At 45.0% G+C, this 14,471-nt stretch overlaps 1 protein-coding gene across 2 annotated transcripts; it reads left to right on the forward strand.

The window, feature by feature from the left end:
* Window positions 1-5,060: 5,060 nt before the first annotated feature.
* GC (GC vitamin D binding protein) lies at window positions 5,061-11,164 on the forward strand. Of its 2 annotated transcripts, none has more exons than XM_052683238.1 (12): window positions 5,061-5,207; window positions 6,796-6,865; window positions 7,280-7,412; window positions 7,498-7,727; window positions 8,414-8,546; window positions 9,040-9,134; window positions 9,435-9,564; window positions 9,651-9,853; window positions 10,142-10,274; window positions 10,420-10,517; window positions 10,760-10,892; window positions 10,982-11,164. In XM_052683238.1, exons 1-12 carry the CDS (start codon window positions 5,147-5,149, stop codon window positions 11,033-11,035), a joined length of 1,473 nt encoding a protein of 490 aa, XP_052539198.1. In that variant the 5' UTR covers window positions 5,061-5,146; the 3' UTR covers window positions 11,036-11,164. The 2 variants fall into 2 exon arrangements, with proteins under 2 accessions (XP_052539198.1, XP_052539199.1); XM_052683239.1 differs by having other exon boundaries at window positions 7,516-7,727.
* The last annotated feature ends 3,307 nt before the right edge of the window (window positions 11,165-14,471 follow it).

Genomic DNA, 14,471 nt, shown 5'->3' on the forward strand with positions numbered 1-14,471 from the left:
TAAGGCTAGGATGACTTTTCTGGTGTGGCGGGAATAAATACTATTTTAGGGGAGTAAGAAATTAAATATGTGTTACATACAGAAATGAGTTCAGAAGTTAAGGCAAGCTCTGAAGTATGTTTAAGATATAAGGTGTGTTTTTATTTCAAAATAGAAGAGCATGAACCCAGAAACTCAAGAGTTTCAGCATTTAGCTTCATTGACTTGCTGTGACACTGCACTGGATAGACTTGAAAACTGGATTTTGGCTATGGGAGACTACATGAGAGATGCAGGTAAGTCCTGGATGCTTCTAAGTGTAAGTCAAAACATTAAAAAAACAAACAAACAAAAAAAAAAACCCACAGTTTTTTCATCTGTACAGCTTGTTTGGTGCCCCTCACAGGACAGTGAGATGTGTCTGTTTTTTGAGATGCATGTGCTTTATTTTTCTCCTTCCTTGCTATTTCAGAATAAATGATTAGAGAGACCTTTTGGGAAGACACCTGCTGAGCAGCAGGTTATACAGGAGAGGTTACACAAAAAGACCTGAGGGAACTCAGGAAAGATGCAAGGTTTGGCTGGATGCTTGTAGTGGTGCTTTTGAAAAGGAAGGAAAAAAAGGAGAAAGGAAAGGAATGAAAAAGGTAAGCAGGAAAAAGGAAAAGGAGAAAAGGGTCAGGCAAGGCAAGAAATAAAGGGAAAGGCTCAGGGAAAGGAGGAAGGTAAGGGGAAATGGAAAGGCACAAGATGAAAGGGAGAGGATGAGGAGAAGGCAGGGGAAAGGCAAGGAGAAAGTGGAGAGAGGAATGTAGGAAGGAAAGGCAGGAAAAGGCATGTCTGCTTTTTTTTTCCTTCATAGTTTCTATTTATTTGTTTCAATGACCAAATGGAAAAGCGGAGGCTGGGGTAGTGTTGCTGTGAGAGGGCTGCCCTGGGGCTGTTGAGTCAAGGCTGATGTCTGCCCCAAACCACGGGACACTGGGGAGCCATGCTTCATCTCTGCGTTATCTCCACCCTTCATGTTCTGGCATAAATACAGGTGCAGCTCCAGGTGATTCACGGATAACTGCAGAAATCAAAGTTCAGGGAAATGGCAAGGGTTTCCTTCAGACAGTCTTTAAGTGTGAGCAGTGTAGCATTGGCTTAAAGTAGTTAAAGAGCAGATAAGAAATAGAACTCATGTCAGTGAGCCTGCTCACATTTATCTCGTGATGAGTAAATACAGACTAAAGAAGTACTGGCTGATCTAGTTTGAGAGGATTGGATGCACATTGGAAATGAGGAGAAAAACAACTATGCAGTTCAGGTAATGGCTGCTGTACAAAATAAATGAAGCAATATAGTGGGGATGAAGGGAGCCAAAACATCTCCTGGGAGAACATTGTGGGTAATGGCTGATTTTTTTAGAAACCTTTTAATAATATCAGGAGTGATTTAATGAATACCGAAGTTTTTGCTTAATATATGTGATTATTTTTCTTCATTTTATGTCTTCATTTTATCTTCATTTTATATCTTCATTCTTCATTTTATATCTATTGTTTTATACAAATCCATTATGAAATGCTGGAGTTAAAATAATAGCTGTCAGTCATAATGCCTCCTTTAATGTCTCCATGTGAGGAGAAAGAGGATTTAATCTGAAAATGAGGATTTTTGCTCTCTGGACTCCACCTGTGATTGAGATGTGGCATAGAGTGAGTAGTTTGGCTGGGGAACCTTTTTTGTGGCTGCACATTGCTATGGTCACATCCAATATCCCATATCCCGTATCTCACGCCCCACATCAAATCACATTCTGGCTGCATCTTAGGGAGTTTATTGGGAGGTCTTTGCTGAGGCTGAGTGGACAGGTGAGGGGCTGCAGGTGTTGCTGATCTTGGTGTTGCGACTGGTCCTGTTCTCATGGTGCTGTGAGGATTGGCTTTGTTTTTCCCAGCGGAGCATGGTGGTAGAAAGGCAGTCAGTGGCGTTCATCTCTTTTTCCAGTAGTAGTAGGTGACACAGACACGTGTATACCCTGCTAAGGCAACTCATTGGGGAGCATTAAGCATGTAGCTAATTTTAATTACAATTACACAGGCCAATATAATAAACTCATTCACTGTCACCTTTTTTCTTGACCAGTGGCGTGTTGGAAAACCTTCGATTCTTCTTGTTCTGGCGACTAGGGGGCACTCTGCCCTGGCCTCTAGGGTGCCCCTTGTGCTGTCTGCTGTGCCCCTGCTGGGCCCTCACCATCCTTGTATCCACTCAGCCCCCCAGCTCCCTAGACACTCATGTGTCTGATGGTCTGGAAAGATGCTGGGGATAAGTTCCTTTGAGCACATAGCGGAGACCCTGTCACCCTGGTGATGGGGGGGAGAGGGGGGGAATCCTGCTTATGAGCTCACAAGGACAGAGATACTGGCAGCATCTCCCTCAGCATCCCAAGCACCAGATCAGCCACCTGAGACCCTCCTATTCCCCCCATTGGTATTCAGACCATGATCATGCCTTTCTTTATGCTTGGTGATGGAGAAGTATCTTTGGGATGAGCCACTGCCACATGCCCATGCACAGGGGTGGACGGACACCTCCTAAGTGCTTCATCCTGCATGGTGCTGGTGCTCAGCATCACCTTCCTTGGTTTTTTCTTGCTTCCTGGGCAGCTTTGGCAGAGCTCTATGCACCCCAGCTCCCATACTCAACTCTACCATATACCCTGCCTTTGCCTGTCTCCCTATCACCTCACAGCCCTTTTCTACCAGCAGTGAGACAAGACAAGGATGCTTTCAGGACTTCATTGGCAGGCTCACACCCTGTGGGTGGCCCTGTTTTTTTAGTAGAGGGGACACTGAGACATGACATCTTGTCCAGGAAATCTGCCAGTGCGCTAGGAGCCAAATTACTGGTCTGACTTCTTTCTTGGGGAATTCTGCAGCGCATGTTTTTGACCTGCAGGACTCAGCATTGTGAGCTCCCCTTGTTACCACAATGACCTCACTGCCACTGTTTCTCTGTTGGTAAATGTCATGGAATCATTGAAGTTGGAAAAGACTTCTAAGATCTTCTAGTCCAACCATCCCCCTACCGCCAGTACTGCCCACTAAGCTGATGTCCCTAGATGCTACCCTTTACTTAAATGCCTCCTGGAATGGTGACTCCATCACCTCCCTTGGCAGTCTGTTTCAATGCATTACTACTCCTTTAGAGAATAAATTCTTCCTAATAGCCAACCTGAACCTCCCGTGGCACAACTTAAAGCCTTTATCTCTTGTCCTATTCATGTTACCTGGGAGAAGAGGCCAACTTTCACCTCAACACAACCTCCTTTCAGGCAGTTGTTGAGAGCCATAAGATCTCTCCTGAGCTTCCTCTTCTCTAGACTGAACAATCCCAGTTCCCTCAGCCACTCCCCATAAGATTTGTGCCCCAAGCCCTTCACAGCTTCACTGCCCTTTTCTGAACCCATTCCAGGACCTCAATGTCTTTCTTGTAGTGAGGGGCCCAAAACAACATGGTACTTGAGCCTCTGCAGAGCTGAATTTAGGGAGATGATTACCTCCCTGGTTCTGTTGACTACATAATTTCTGGTACAAACCAGGATGCCATTGGCCTTTGTGGCTACCTGGGCACCCTGCTGGCTGGCTCATGGTCAGATGAGTTTCTACCAGCACCCCCGGATCTTTCTCCTCCACACAGCTTATCAACACTTTTGCTTACTTACCATGTTTTTACCTGGCCACCTTTTTATTTTTATTTATTTATTTATTTATTTATTTTGAGTCTGCCTTTTGCCATGTACCTTGAAGCAGTTGGATTTTCACTCCCCTGGCAGTGGCCGCACTTGGACTTCTGGGCTGTCTTATAGTGTGCCATGTCAGCCTCTACTTTTGCACCTTCTGAGGTGCACCCTCACAGCCACAATGTGGCTGACTGTCCCTAAGGAAGCAAAATGAGAAGGTTTGCCACAGTGTGCCACCAAATAGCTTATAGCAATGCCTCATCCACTGTTTCATGCAGCATTTCCAATCAATTTCCTTCTCAAAAGCAGATTTCTAAGCAAATAAATTACCAAAAAAATGTTGTTAAATAGAGACTCACTAGAGTGTACATGAGTTAGGAAAATCTCTGGGTAATTTCCCAGCTTGCTTCAGCTCCAAACACGGTCTCCAAATGAGTGAGGTAGAGCTATAGAGCCCTTGAAATGCCCCTTCACCAGGTGGTGTACATGATTTTTGCTTCTTGTCAGATTCATTTATGGCTTTTTGTGATCAGATGAATATTCATCTTGCTGGTCTGGGGCTGGTCTGAGGTAGAGCTCAGCTCTTTTCCCTGCTTAGCACCAGAGTGTAAGCTGTGAAGCACCCCTCATCAGCAGGGGTTCATGAGAAATTATTCTAAAGCTATTTTTAGCAGATTTCTGTGTTTTTCTTTTTTCTTGAGAACTGAGAGAGTAGGTGGTAATTCAGCATTATAGCATAGTCAAAGAATAGACAGACTATCAGTGTTTATACCAAAATAGCCTATTATCCAGGTGTCTTCTATAGATAAATGGTAATATGACACTCCTCAGCTCTCTAAAGGTCACTAATCCTTTTGAGTATCCAGGCTTTTGAGTATCGCATTTTGTTATGTTGTTGTTCTGCACATCTAAAAAGGCTGTCACCATCCTACATAATGTGTCAGCTGGCATATTTGCTCCCATGGGACATCTTGCAGGGAAAAGCACTTTGCATTTTGCTGCATTTTCCAGCCATGGGTGCAAGCCATTTGTCTTCCCAAGGCTGACACCCCCCAATCACTAATCTCCGGAAGAGCCACCTCTAAACTCACAAGGAGACTTACTGCATGATCCTTAAATGCTTGTAGGGTACAAGGGACAATTTCCCTCCACGTCGTCTTCTGCACTGATGTAGGGCAAGAAAATCCTACATGGGGTCCTATAGCAATGTGTTACTGTTATCCCTGAGTTAATTATTAAAATCAGTCCCGAATTGGATGTGCTGGTGCACTGGGCCAAGGATGCTCGCCCCCTGCTCTGCAGCCAGGATTAATCATTCATCCAGTGACACACAGGAGCTCCATATAAATTCTGGGCTGGGTTTCCCGCTGATGCTTTTTTTGCACGGAGAGGAAAAGCAGTAGTTGTGACCACGCTCTGCTGTGGCTCCACCACACCATGAAGGCGGTTGTTACCTTCCTGCTCCTGCTTTTTGTAGTAACTCATGCCGAACATCGAGGTAAGAATGCTTACTCTCAAAATCCTTGTACTGCTGTGGCTGGAATGGATTTACTGCCCCGTACTAAGTGGGGTCTATGATACTGTACATATTAATGTATTAATGATTTTGAGCTTACAAAGAAGTTCAGAAATGAGGTTTACCATCCCCAGTTCTTTTTCTGTATGGAGCCAAGTGAATTGAACACCTAGTTTGTGCTCTCTGCTAAAAAATGTAAGGAAGCATAGATCTGCCCCAAAATCGTGCCAAGACATATGTTTTTACTGCTGGATTATGGAAATGAATAGGAATTCAAGAAGCTCACACCCAGAGCAGGATAGGCTCATATTCGCTTTAGGATAGCCTCTCAGTTTCTTCTCCTTTCAGAGACCGCCTCCCCAGTAACAACAGCAACAAAATTCTAAACCATTACAAAAGAGTATTGACTGCTTCTCTTCATCTCTCTCTGCTTCAGAGATGCAGTCTTCTCTGCAGAGTTGCCAGGATTTGTAGCTGTTTAGCCACCTATCTCTGTCTTGCTTTTCTGTTTCTAGAGCTTTGCTTGGTTGCCAGTAGATAAATCCTCCCCAAAACGGCCTCTGATTTCATGCTGGATCCTCAAGTTTACCTTCTTTAAAAAACTTATCATTTCTCTTTTCCCATTGCAACCTTGTAAAATTACTTTTTTTGTTGTTTTTTCTTCCCTCCTTCTGAAACAGTTTACCCTTTGGCTGATATATGATTTTTACCCCATGGTTTGGGTAAAATGACCCCGCGCCACAGTGGTGGAGGCCACAGTGGTGGAGCATGAGAGATACAGACAGGAGAATGCAGCTATGACTGGAACCCTTGGGAGAACAAAGGAGATCTTTCGGTTCCAAAAGCCTCTACAAGAATCATGTTAAAGTTGCAGTAGAGAGGCCAGCAGGGTATCAGTGTTTACCCTGCTGGTATCAAAGTCTAAATGATGCCTTTTGCAGCAAAAAGTCAGTACTGTTTCCAAGGAATGCAAGAGTATCTGGGGATGTTTGCTGCCACCTGCTCCTGACCTCCACAACTCCAAATAAAAGCCAACACTGCCTGTTTCACCCAAACAGAGTGGGCAAGGGGCAAGTGTCCTTTTTCTTCATCTCTCCCAACTTTAGGGAGGATTTTTCCATCTCCCCCTTTCTCTGGATGCAAACTGCAGTAGCGCAGTCAGGATACCAGAGCTGCTGCCTAGTACATCGTAGGTCTGACATGAGGGGAGAAGCTGTTGCATAAGAGAAGACAACATTTAAGCAAGGAATAGAGCAAAATTTACATTCTTGTATACGACTGTTTAGTAAAGAAATGAGAAGTGAGAATAAAATGTAGACATGGTAAAGACTTCCCTGGGCAAACTTACGGGAGGAAGAGTAACACCATTACAATCCTCATTGTAAAGTATTTAATAATTATTTTTCCTTTATAAGAGAAAGACATGAGCTATTTTCTACAGTAGATTCAATGGAGCTGAGCAGTACTGTTTAGGTTTTTTTCTGCATTAAGAAAGGTCACTGGGAAGGATGCATCCACTTAAGCAGAATTGGTGAACTGATCCCACATCCTCCTTTTTCCTTGTCTACAGGTAGACCATATGTTCGGGACAAAGTCTGCCAAGAGTTCAAGACCATGGGGAAAGATGACTTCCGAACCATGTAGGTACCTCCTACAATATTTACCCTTCTAAGAAACTAAGCTCAGAGATCTCCTCAGAATTAAACAGTAGCTTAGAAACAGACAGATTTGTTTGCTCATTTATTTATTCCCTGCAAATGAGGGCTCCTGTAGCTCTTAATGGGCCTGTCTACTGGAGAAAGGCTTCCTCTGTAGTTGAACTCCACAAGACAGCTATGTGGTCAAATAATGAAGAGTTAACATGCCTAAGGCCTCCTCCAGGCAAAGACCTGCCACCTCCAGCCTGGCAATGCTTTTTCAGAGTGTGCTGCTGGTTCTTGAAGGACTAGCACTGATGCTTTCCAGGTGGTTTTGTTAGTGTTTTCTGAGGCTGATGTTGGTGTAGGTAATTAGGAAACGCAGTGAGTTCATCCTCTTGTCTTTGTTGTTCCCAGGACCCTCATCATGAACAGCAGGAAATTCTCCAATGCTACCTTCAAGGAGATCAGCCACCTTGTGCATGAGATTGTCTCGCTGGCGGAGACCTGCTGTGCCGATGGTGTTGACCCATCCTGCTATGATGCTGGGGTATGTTGACAACAACCAGACCTTGATCCCTAAGATTGTAGATGCATTTGATTCAGGGGAGTGTTCTCCAGCTCTGGGCAAGCAGCGTCTTCCCTTCCCACAGTCTTCAGCCCTGTCAGCCAAGTCCTGCAGCCCTGACTCGCCTTTCCCTGCCCATCCGGGGACAGCCGCCTGCTGTCTCCACCAAGGCCTGGAGCAGAAGCTGTGCCTGGCTGCCCTAGAGCACCCACCGCGCCAGCTGCCCCACTATGTTGAGCTTTCCAATGAGGAAATCTGCCAGGCGTTCAAGAAGGATCCGAAGGATTTTGCTGACAGGTAAGGGCCAGCAGGTTGAGCTGGGCTGGAAAAAGGACATGGTCTTGCTGTGATGCCAAGCCAGGGAGCACACAAGCTGGCCAAAGAGTGGAAAACAGCTGAAAATTGGAAAGCAATCTGGAAGGATTCTTGATGTTTATCTTAAAGCTTATCCTTTTCTTTCTGAGATGGAGTAAGAAGGTGTGCACCTCTGTCACTTAGGGCCACCAGGCTCTCTGCCAGGAGTAGCCATGTCACTTCACAAAAGTGCTTTGATCATAAAAACACCGTATTAATTGCTGTAGCTATCTATAGGGGCCAGGAGGTGATAATCCCTGTAGCTTAGAGTACTACACATATCTCTCCCCATCTTGTCCCTGCACCATTGTCCAAAGCAGAAGCAATTGTCTTGGCCCTTGGCCAACCCCCTTCTGGGGCTGCAAGTGCATCCAAACAAAATGTTGGTGTATTCTGGATTTATGCAGGCCCCAAGGACAAGATTATGCAAAATCAATGAGAAATGGAGGTGGCCATGCAAGTGATTAGAGAGGGGGTATCAGGTGGGTTGATGGATTGATACATTAAGCCAGCAGCACAGGAAGGTACCTGCAGGACTGACATCCCCAGTGTCGCTATGATATTCCCATACAACACATCTGCAACCGAGCACATGGTCCTGGAATGTCTGAGGGTTGCCTCTGACACAGGTTCCTGCATGAGTACGTCAGTAGCTACGGCCAGGCGCCATTGCCCGTGCTCTTGGGCTCCACCAAGAACTTCCTTTCCATGGTCTCCACTTGCTGCATATCACCATCGCCCACTGTCTGCTTCTTGAAGGAGGTGAGTCTGCCCCCCACAACCTGCTTTTCCCTTTTGTTCATTTACCCCACAAATGCCTATAGCCAAGGGTGGCTTAGCCCTGGCCCCACTCATCTTCAGCCAAGCAGCACGAAGCTGCTGGTTATTTCCAGGTTTTCTTCTACTTTTGTTCTCAGGAATTTTCAAGTTAAGTTACTGGGGATTTTCAAGTTAAGTTGGTCACCACACTGAATTTCTAGATACACGTGAAGTTGGTGGGACGTTCACCCAGATGATGGTGGGACAATTTTCATGAAACTCTGATTAGCTTCAAAACTCAGTATGAGAAGAATTGTTTTTGCCTTTTGTAGCTAATAGTAAAAGAAGACCTGAATTACAGGGCTGCTCACAGTATAGCCAAGCAGCAACTTGGCAAGTACAGTATTCTTTATCTTGCCTGGGAAGAGTTATCCATTTTTCCTGACGGATATCTCCACTCTACCATCCACTCTACTGCTACGTATTCTTTTTGCAGAAACTACAAAGAAAAACTCTTTCCCTACTCACTTTGATGTCAAACAGAGCTTGCTCCCGCTTAACAGGATATGGGAAGGACAAAATGAAGTTCAGGTAAAAAGGGGAATAAGGTGTTTTCTGCTCTTCAGGGTAGATGAGGAGTGCTTTCCTATTTTAGATGGTAGTTCCTTTCTGGTTTTCACCAAGATATATTCCAGGAAAGATGGAGGTTACCTCCAATGGAATAAGGCTGGTTGGTCTGTATGAGAGTGTTCAGTTGCTACAATCGCGGTGTGTGGGAAAAGGCAAAAGTACAGATACAAAAATACTAGACATGCTTATGGTCTTTACTTAAGTTTGTGGAATAGATGTTCTGAAATTCTTCAGTTCCCTGTATGCTTTGTGTCTGCCCAGCTACCTGACCATGCTTGCCCAGAAGATACCAAGTGCTTCATTTGAGGACCTTTCCCCTCTGGCAGAGGATGCAGCTGAAGTGTTCTCCCAGTGCTGTGACTCAGTGGCTGAAAATTGCATTCAGCAGAAGGTAGGACTGTCCTGAGCCACCTTAGTTCTGGGAGGCTCCCCGAGCGGTAACCAAGCTACATATTTCCTCTCCTCCTCCCTCTGCAGTTGTCAGAGCACACCACAAAGATCTGCACCACACTGTCAGTCAAAGATGAAAGGTTTTCTGACTGCTGTGCAGGAAAAAACATCATACAAAACTACTTCTGCATCTCTGCCTTGCAACCAGCTGTGGCCCCCAAACTGCCTGAGCTGCAGAAGCCAACCAACAAGCAATTGTGTGATGATAATGGGGCCCTCCACATCGGAAGGTCTGTACTCCAGTACCCACTGCAACTAGTTTCCTTACTCCTTCTCTTTGTCACATACATATTTATTATATATATATAATAAATAAATAAATATATATATATATAGTAATTATATAATTATATATAATTATTACTTGAATTTTTGTCAGTAGCCTAAAGAAATCCACATGCTATTAGGAGAAGGGTTTGGAAGTGCAGGCTGTACGTTGTTGCTGCATCCAAGAACTGGCAGCTTTGATGGGATCAGCCAGTGCTAAATTTTAACTTGTTTTTCCTGTCATGCTGCAGGTACTTGTTTGAGTTGGCACGGAGGTACACCAATGTCCCTGACGTCTTCCTTGGTAAGCTGTATGATGCCTCTGAAAATGTCATCAGGGAGTGCTGCTCTGCTAAGGATGCTTCAACCTGCCTTGACAGCAAGGTAACTGGGAGGAATGCCTGTTATTTCACACAACATAAACTTCCTTGACATTGTCTACTGCCTCCCTCTTCAGCTCCCGCATCCCCCCAAAACCTATGTATGTATGGTCCTGGTTATAGAAATACCCCTCTCTTATGCCACACAGCGACAGCAAATGGGAGCAGAGCTGCCTGCCTTCCTCGAAAGGGCCAACCAGTTCTGTGGACAGTACAATGAGCTGAATTTCCTTGACTTCAAGAAGAGGTAAAGGCTCCTCGCCCTCTGGTGGTGCTCCCAGAAATGCATGCTTAATTTAGCCACGCTTTTGCACCTGAAATCTGTCTGTATGAGCTTAACTTCTCCCATGGCATCAGGAAAGTTTTCCCTGCAGACCATGTCATCAAATTTTGGCAGTGCACTATGGTTTGGAGGTTAAATGCACCAGGGTCCTTGCGAAAGCTCACCCCACACACTGACACATTCTCCTGTCTGGCCCCAAATTGCAGGCTGAGGGACAGCATCAGGCAGACCAGGCCAGATGCTAGCCCTGAGCTGCTGACACAGCTGACAGACCAGAGAGCTGATTTTGCCTCTACATGCTGCCCAGCGAACTCACCGCCACTCTATTGTGTTGCGCAGGTAAGGCATCTCCCATCACCCCAACATTGTGCATGAGACTATACCTGCCCTGGGTTTGCCAAACTTCAGTTCTTTCTCCCCTCTTGCAGGTGACCGCAGAGCTGGCAAGTACTTGCAAGCAGGGCTCCTGCATGCTGGTCTAGGTGTGAGACAGTGAAAAACAAGGTGAGGGGTCCAGCTGGAGGATGCAAAATGCTGCTGTTGTCTGGACCAGCTTGCAGCCCCCTTACTGATACGTTGCTGCAGCCACAATAAACATATTTTAAAAAACACCCTTGTCCTGGGGAGCACCAAAACCTTGCTTTCTTTATTTTTGCATTGTGGTATGCCCAGTTCCAAAGGGGGCAGCTCACAGACAGGAGGTAAAGGTTCCAGCTTTGGCTGTGGGAGTTAATGTTCTAAACAGTTAGGCAGGAAAATCAAAATCATGTGTCAAGCATCCACTGAGATGGTTTTGCTCTTTCTGACTGTTCGGATATCGTCACTGTGGAAGGAGGCAGTAACATCACAAGGTGGGCTGTCTGTCGGAAGTAAGACAGCTCAAGTTTCAGCAATTGCCAAGAGATGGCGCCTGTAACCCAGGGAAGTGAGGAACGTGCTGCGTCTATATCATCTCCTGGCCTTGCTGCTTCCCAAAGTGGGCAGGGTGACGCTGCTCCCAGTGCTCCCAAAACGGGATCTGCATAAGGCTACCTGACCTCACTCCAAATAAATCTCCCTGTCAGAAAGCTGGGAAAAGTAACGCTATGTCCCTGTCACCTGCATGAGTTCTTAGAAGGAAGGGGGGATCATTTTGATACTGTTTTTGGCTGATGGTACCTTTTGCCACTTCTAAGAAACTTCTAAAATGAGAATTGAGCTCCAAGTGCTGACCTTGGCTATGCTGGATAAAGTTTAGCCTCACAAGATATTGTAACAGCATCACAGAGCTGAGATTACTTGTGAAAGTGAACATCTTTCTTGACAAGACTTAGCACAGAATTCCTGGGAATTCAGAGAAACGAGCCACACTGATGACAGTTGTGGCAACCATACATCAGGGTCACCAAAGCCCCCATACATAAAGGTTATCCTTTTCTGCTGTATGCACGCACATCTTTCCACAAATCTTTGCTGAAGTGGGTTAAGAAGGCATTGTCCCATCCTTGCTTGCTCCAGCTTAGCATACCCAGGCTGTTATGGAGCATCTGACAAGCAGATCTATCACTTCACAGCCCCTCATTTTTGGTGCCCAAAAGGTGTTTTGACACTAGGTGATGGGTCTTCTTTTACACACCAATTTTAGAGGTTTAAAACACAGCCTTAAGTATCCAGCTTTGCCAGACATCACATGAACTGTGTATATCTCTTCTCAGTGCTGTGTTTTCTTCATGAGGCCAGGTATCATCTGAGCCCACACCACAAGGAGCAGGTGAGGGAGCTGCTATGGGATGGACAGCAAGGAGCACCAGTGGCTGCCCTTGTGATGACAACACCTTGCATCGGTCTGAAGGAGACTGTTCTGTGGGCCAACAGATACAATTTTGGGTCAGGGACTGTCTAAAGGTGAGGATGAATGGGATGGTGGTCATAATTGCATTTCATTCTTTCATCCACAATTTCAGCTATATTTCTTCACAGACCAAGCCATCTTCCTGTGCCCTGAATTGGTGGAGAGCATGGCTGGGGAAATATTTTTTTTTTTTTTAGTGCTGCAGTTTCTCATAGAGTGGGCAAGATCAGCCTCAGAATGCCATGTGAAAAACAAAACCATTCCTTCACACTGACCAGTAGTCAGTAGTGTTCAGGACCAACACTACCCCAGTGTGAGGTGGGCCTCTCAACACTTCTTTTATTTGAAAGTGCTTTGAAAATGGACATTTCTGCTTGGCATGACCATCCCATGTCATGGTGATCCCAATCTGCCTTGTCTCTAGTGCCATGGAGTGTGTTTCCCCATGCAGTAGGGGGTGAGACAGAGCAAAGTCATGCCAGAAAGGCTTCACCCCGTTGCCTTCCCAAGCCAAATCACTTTTCTCCTTTGATTTATTTGTAGAAAAGCCACCATGTTTGCTGTCCTGGAGCCACCACAGGGCTCAGAGCAGAGCTGTAGGAGTAGACTTCATAATGTGACCCCAGAGCAATCCCAGGCATTGACAAGGTATGTTCACATTTGGGCTACGTAAATACCATCTAGTAGAGGTCCCTTCAGCTTCTTTAGCATCTTGTGAGAGTCCTACCAGCACAGTGGCTGAAACCAGTTTACTTTAGCTACCTTCACACATCGGATTTTTCATCTCTTTATTCCTTATGCTTGCTGCAGCACCTGCCTGCCTCTTTATTCTGACTGGAAATGTAAATAGTGTGACAAGTAAATAGCGTGGTTTTAATTGCAGTGACTAAGCTCTGTGCAGTGTTTCATAGCCAAAATACATTTCTGTAGATTTAACTTGTTTCTAACATTGTTGCTTAGGAAAAAAAAAAAAACAAAAAAAACAAACCACCTGTGGTTAATTGTAAGGAGAACTAGCATTTATTTCTGAGCAAGTGGAAGCTTTCGAAATACCTTTTCTTTTTCATAGTTAAAGTATGAATTAGATGCCTTTCTCTTCCGAGGCATTAGCCAAAAGGCTGGTTGTGGTTGAGACTTTTCTTTGCTTTTTTATTCCTTGTGAACATAAGTATGGCAGAGTTAGGTCTTACAGTAGTAATTATTTACCATTGCGAAGAGCACAGTATTATGGCATGGGTATGCACAGGCATGAGGAAAAAAGTACAGAAAACCAGTGTCAACCCCTACTTTTGCACTAGGTATTGTAGCCAGTGGCCTTCACAGGATGTGAACATTTCACTGACATAGTCACACATCTTTTATTGATGAGCTTAGGCTGGAAGGGAAAGTTTACGTCAGATTCCAAATGCATATCAAACAGTCCTTGCAAAGAGCAGGGGCACTGTCTGCCCTTTGTGGAAGATAAAACTTTGCCAGCGACAAAACTCATGTTTCCATGGAACTGTTGGTCTTTTAATGTGAACTCACCTTAAAAAATACCATAGGTGGGTCCTAACAGCCTCAAATTACAGAGACAGGAAGCTTACAACACATCAGTCCCCAATAGAAAGTACCAATCTAGACATAAAAGTCAGGCTGTTCGTTCCCTCCCAGTGACCTTGAAGTGATTCTATGACATCTCTGGGTCCACTTGTTTTGTAAACACTGGGTAATCTCCCTTTGGCCTTTTCTGTTTAAAAGTCAAAAGAAGGCTTAAAAATATCAAGTGGCAGACTTCAGCAGCACTGGAGGTCTTTCTGAACTCTCCTTGGAACTATCTCTACCTACTAATCCCTGAGTAAAAGCAAGTAGGTGTAATTTCTTCTTATGTTGCAGTGCAGGAACCCTTCAGCTGTTCCATGGAAGTGAAAGCCATTTCATTTCCTTTTATGTATCATCTAGCTATCTTGGCTGTACAATAAATGGGTTGCAGTAAAGCCAGAAACTCCCTAACCATGAGGCTATTCTCCTTCATGTAGAAGTATATATTGTTATGGAAAACAGTGCAGCACCCCAGGTTGTGCTTGTATGCTCTCCATTGCTAACAT

Source organism: Tympanuchus pallidicinctus, unplaced genomic scaffold (assembly GCF_026119805.1).
Source record: "Tympanuchus pallidicinctus isolate F22 unplaced genomic scaffold, pur_lepc_1.0 scaffold2, whole genome shotgun sequence".
NCBI lineage: Eukaryota > Metazoa > Chordata > Aves > Galliformes > Phasianidae > Tympanuchus > Tympanuchus pallidicinctus.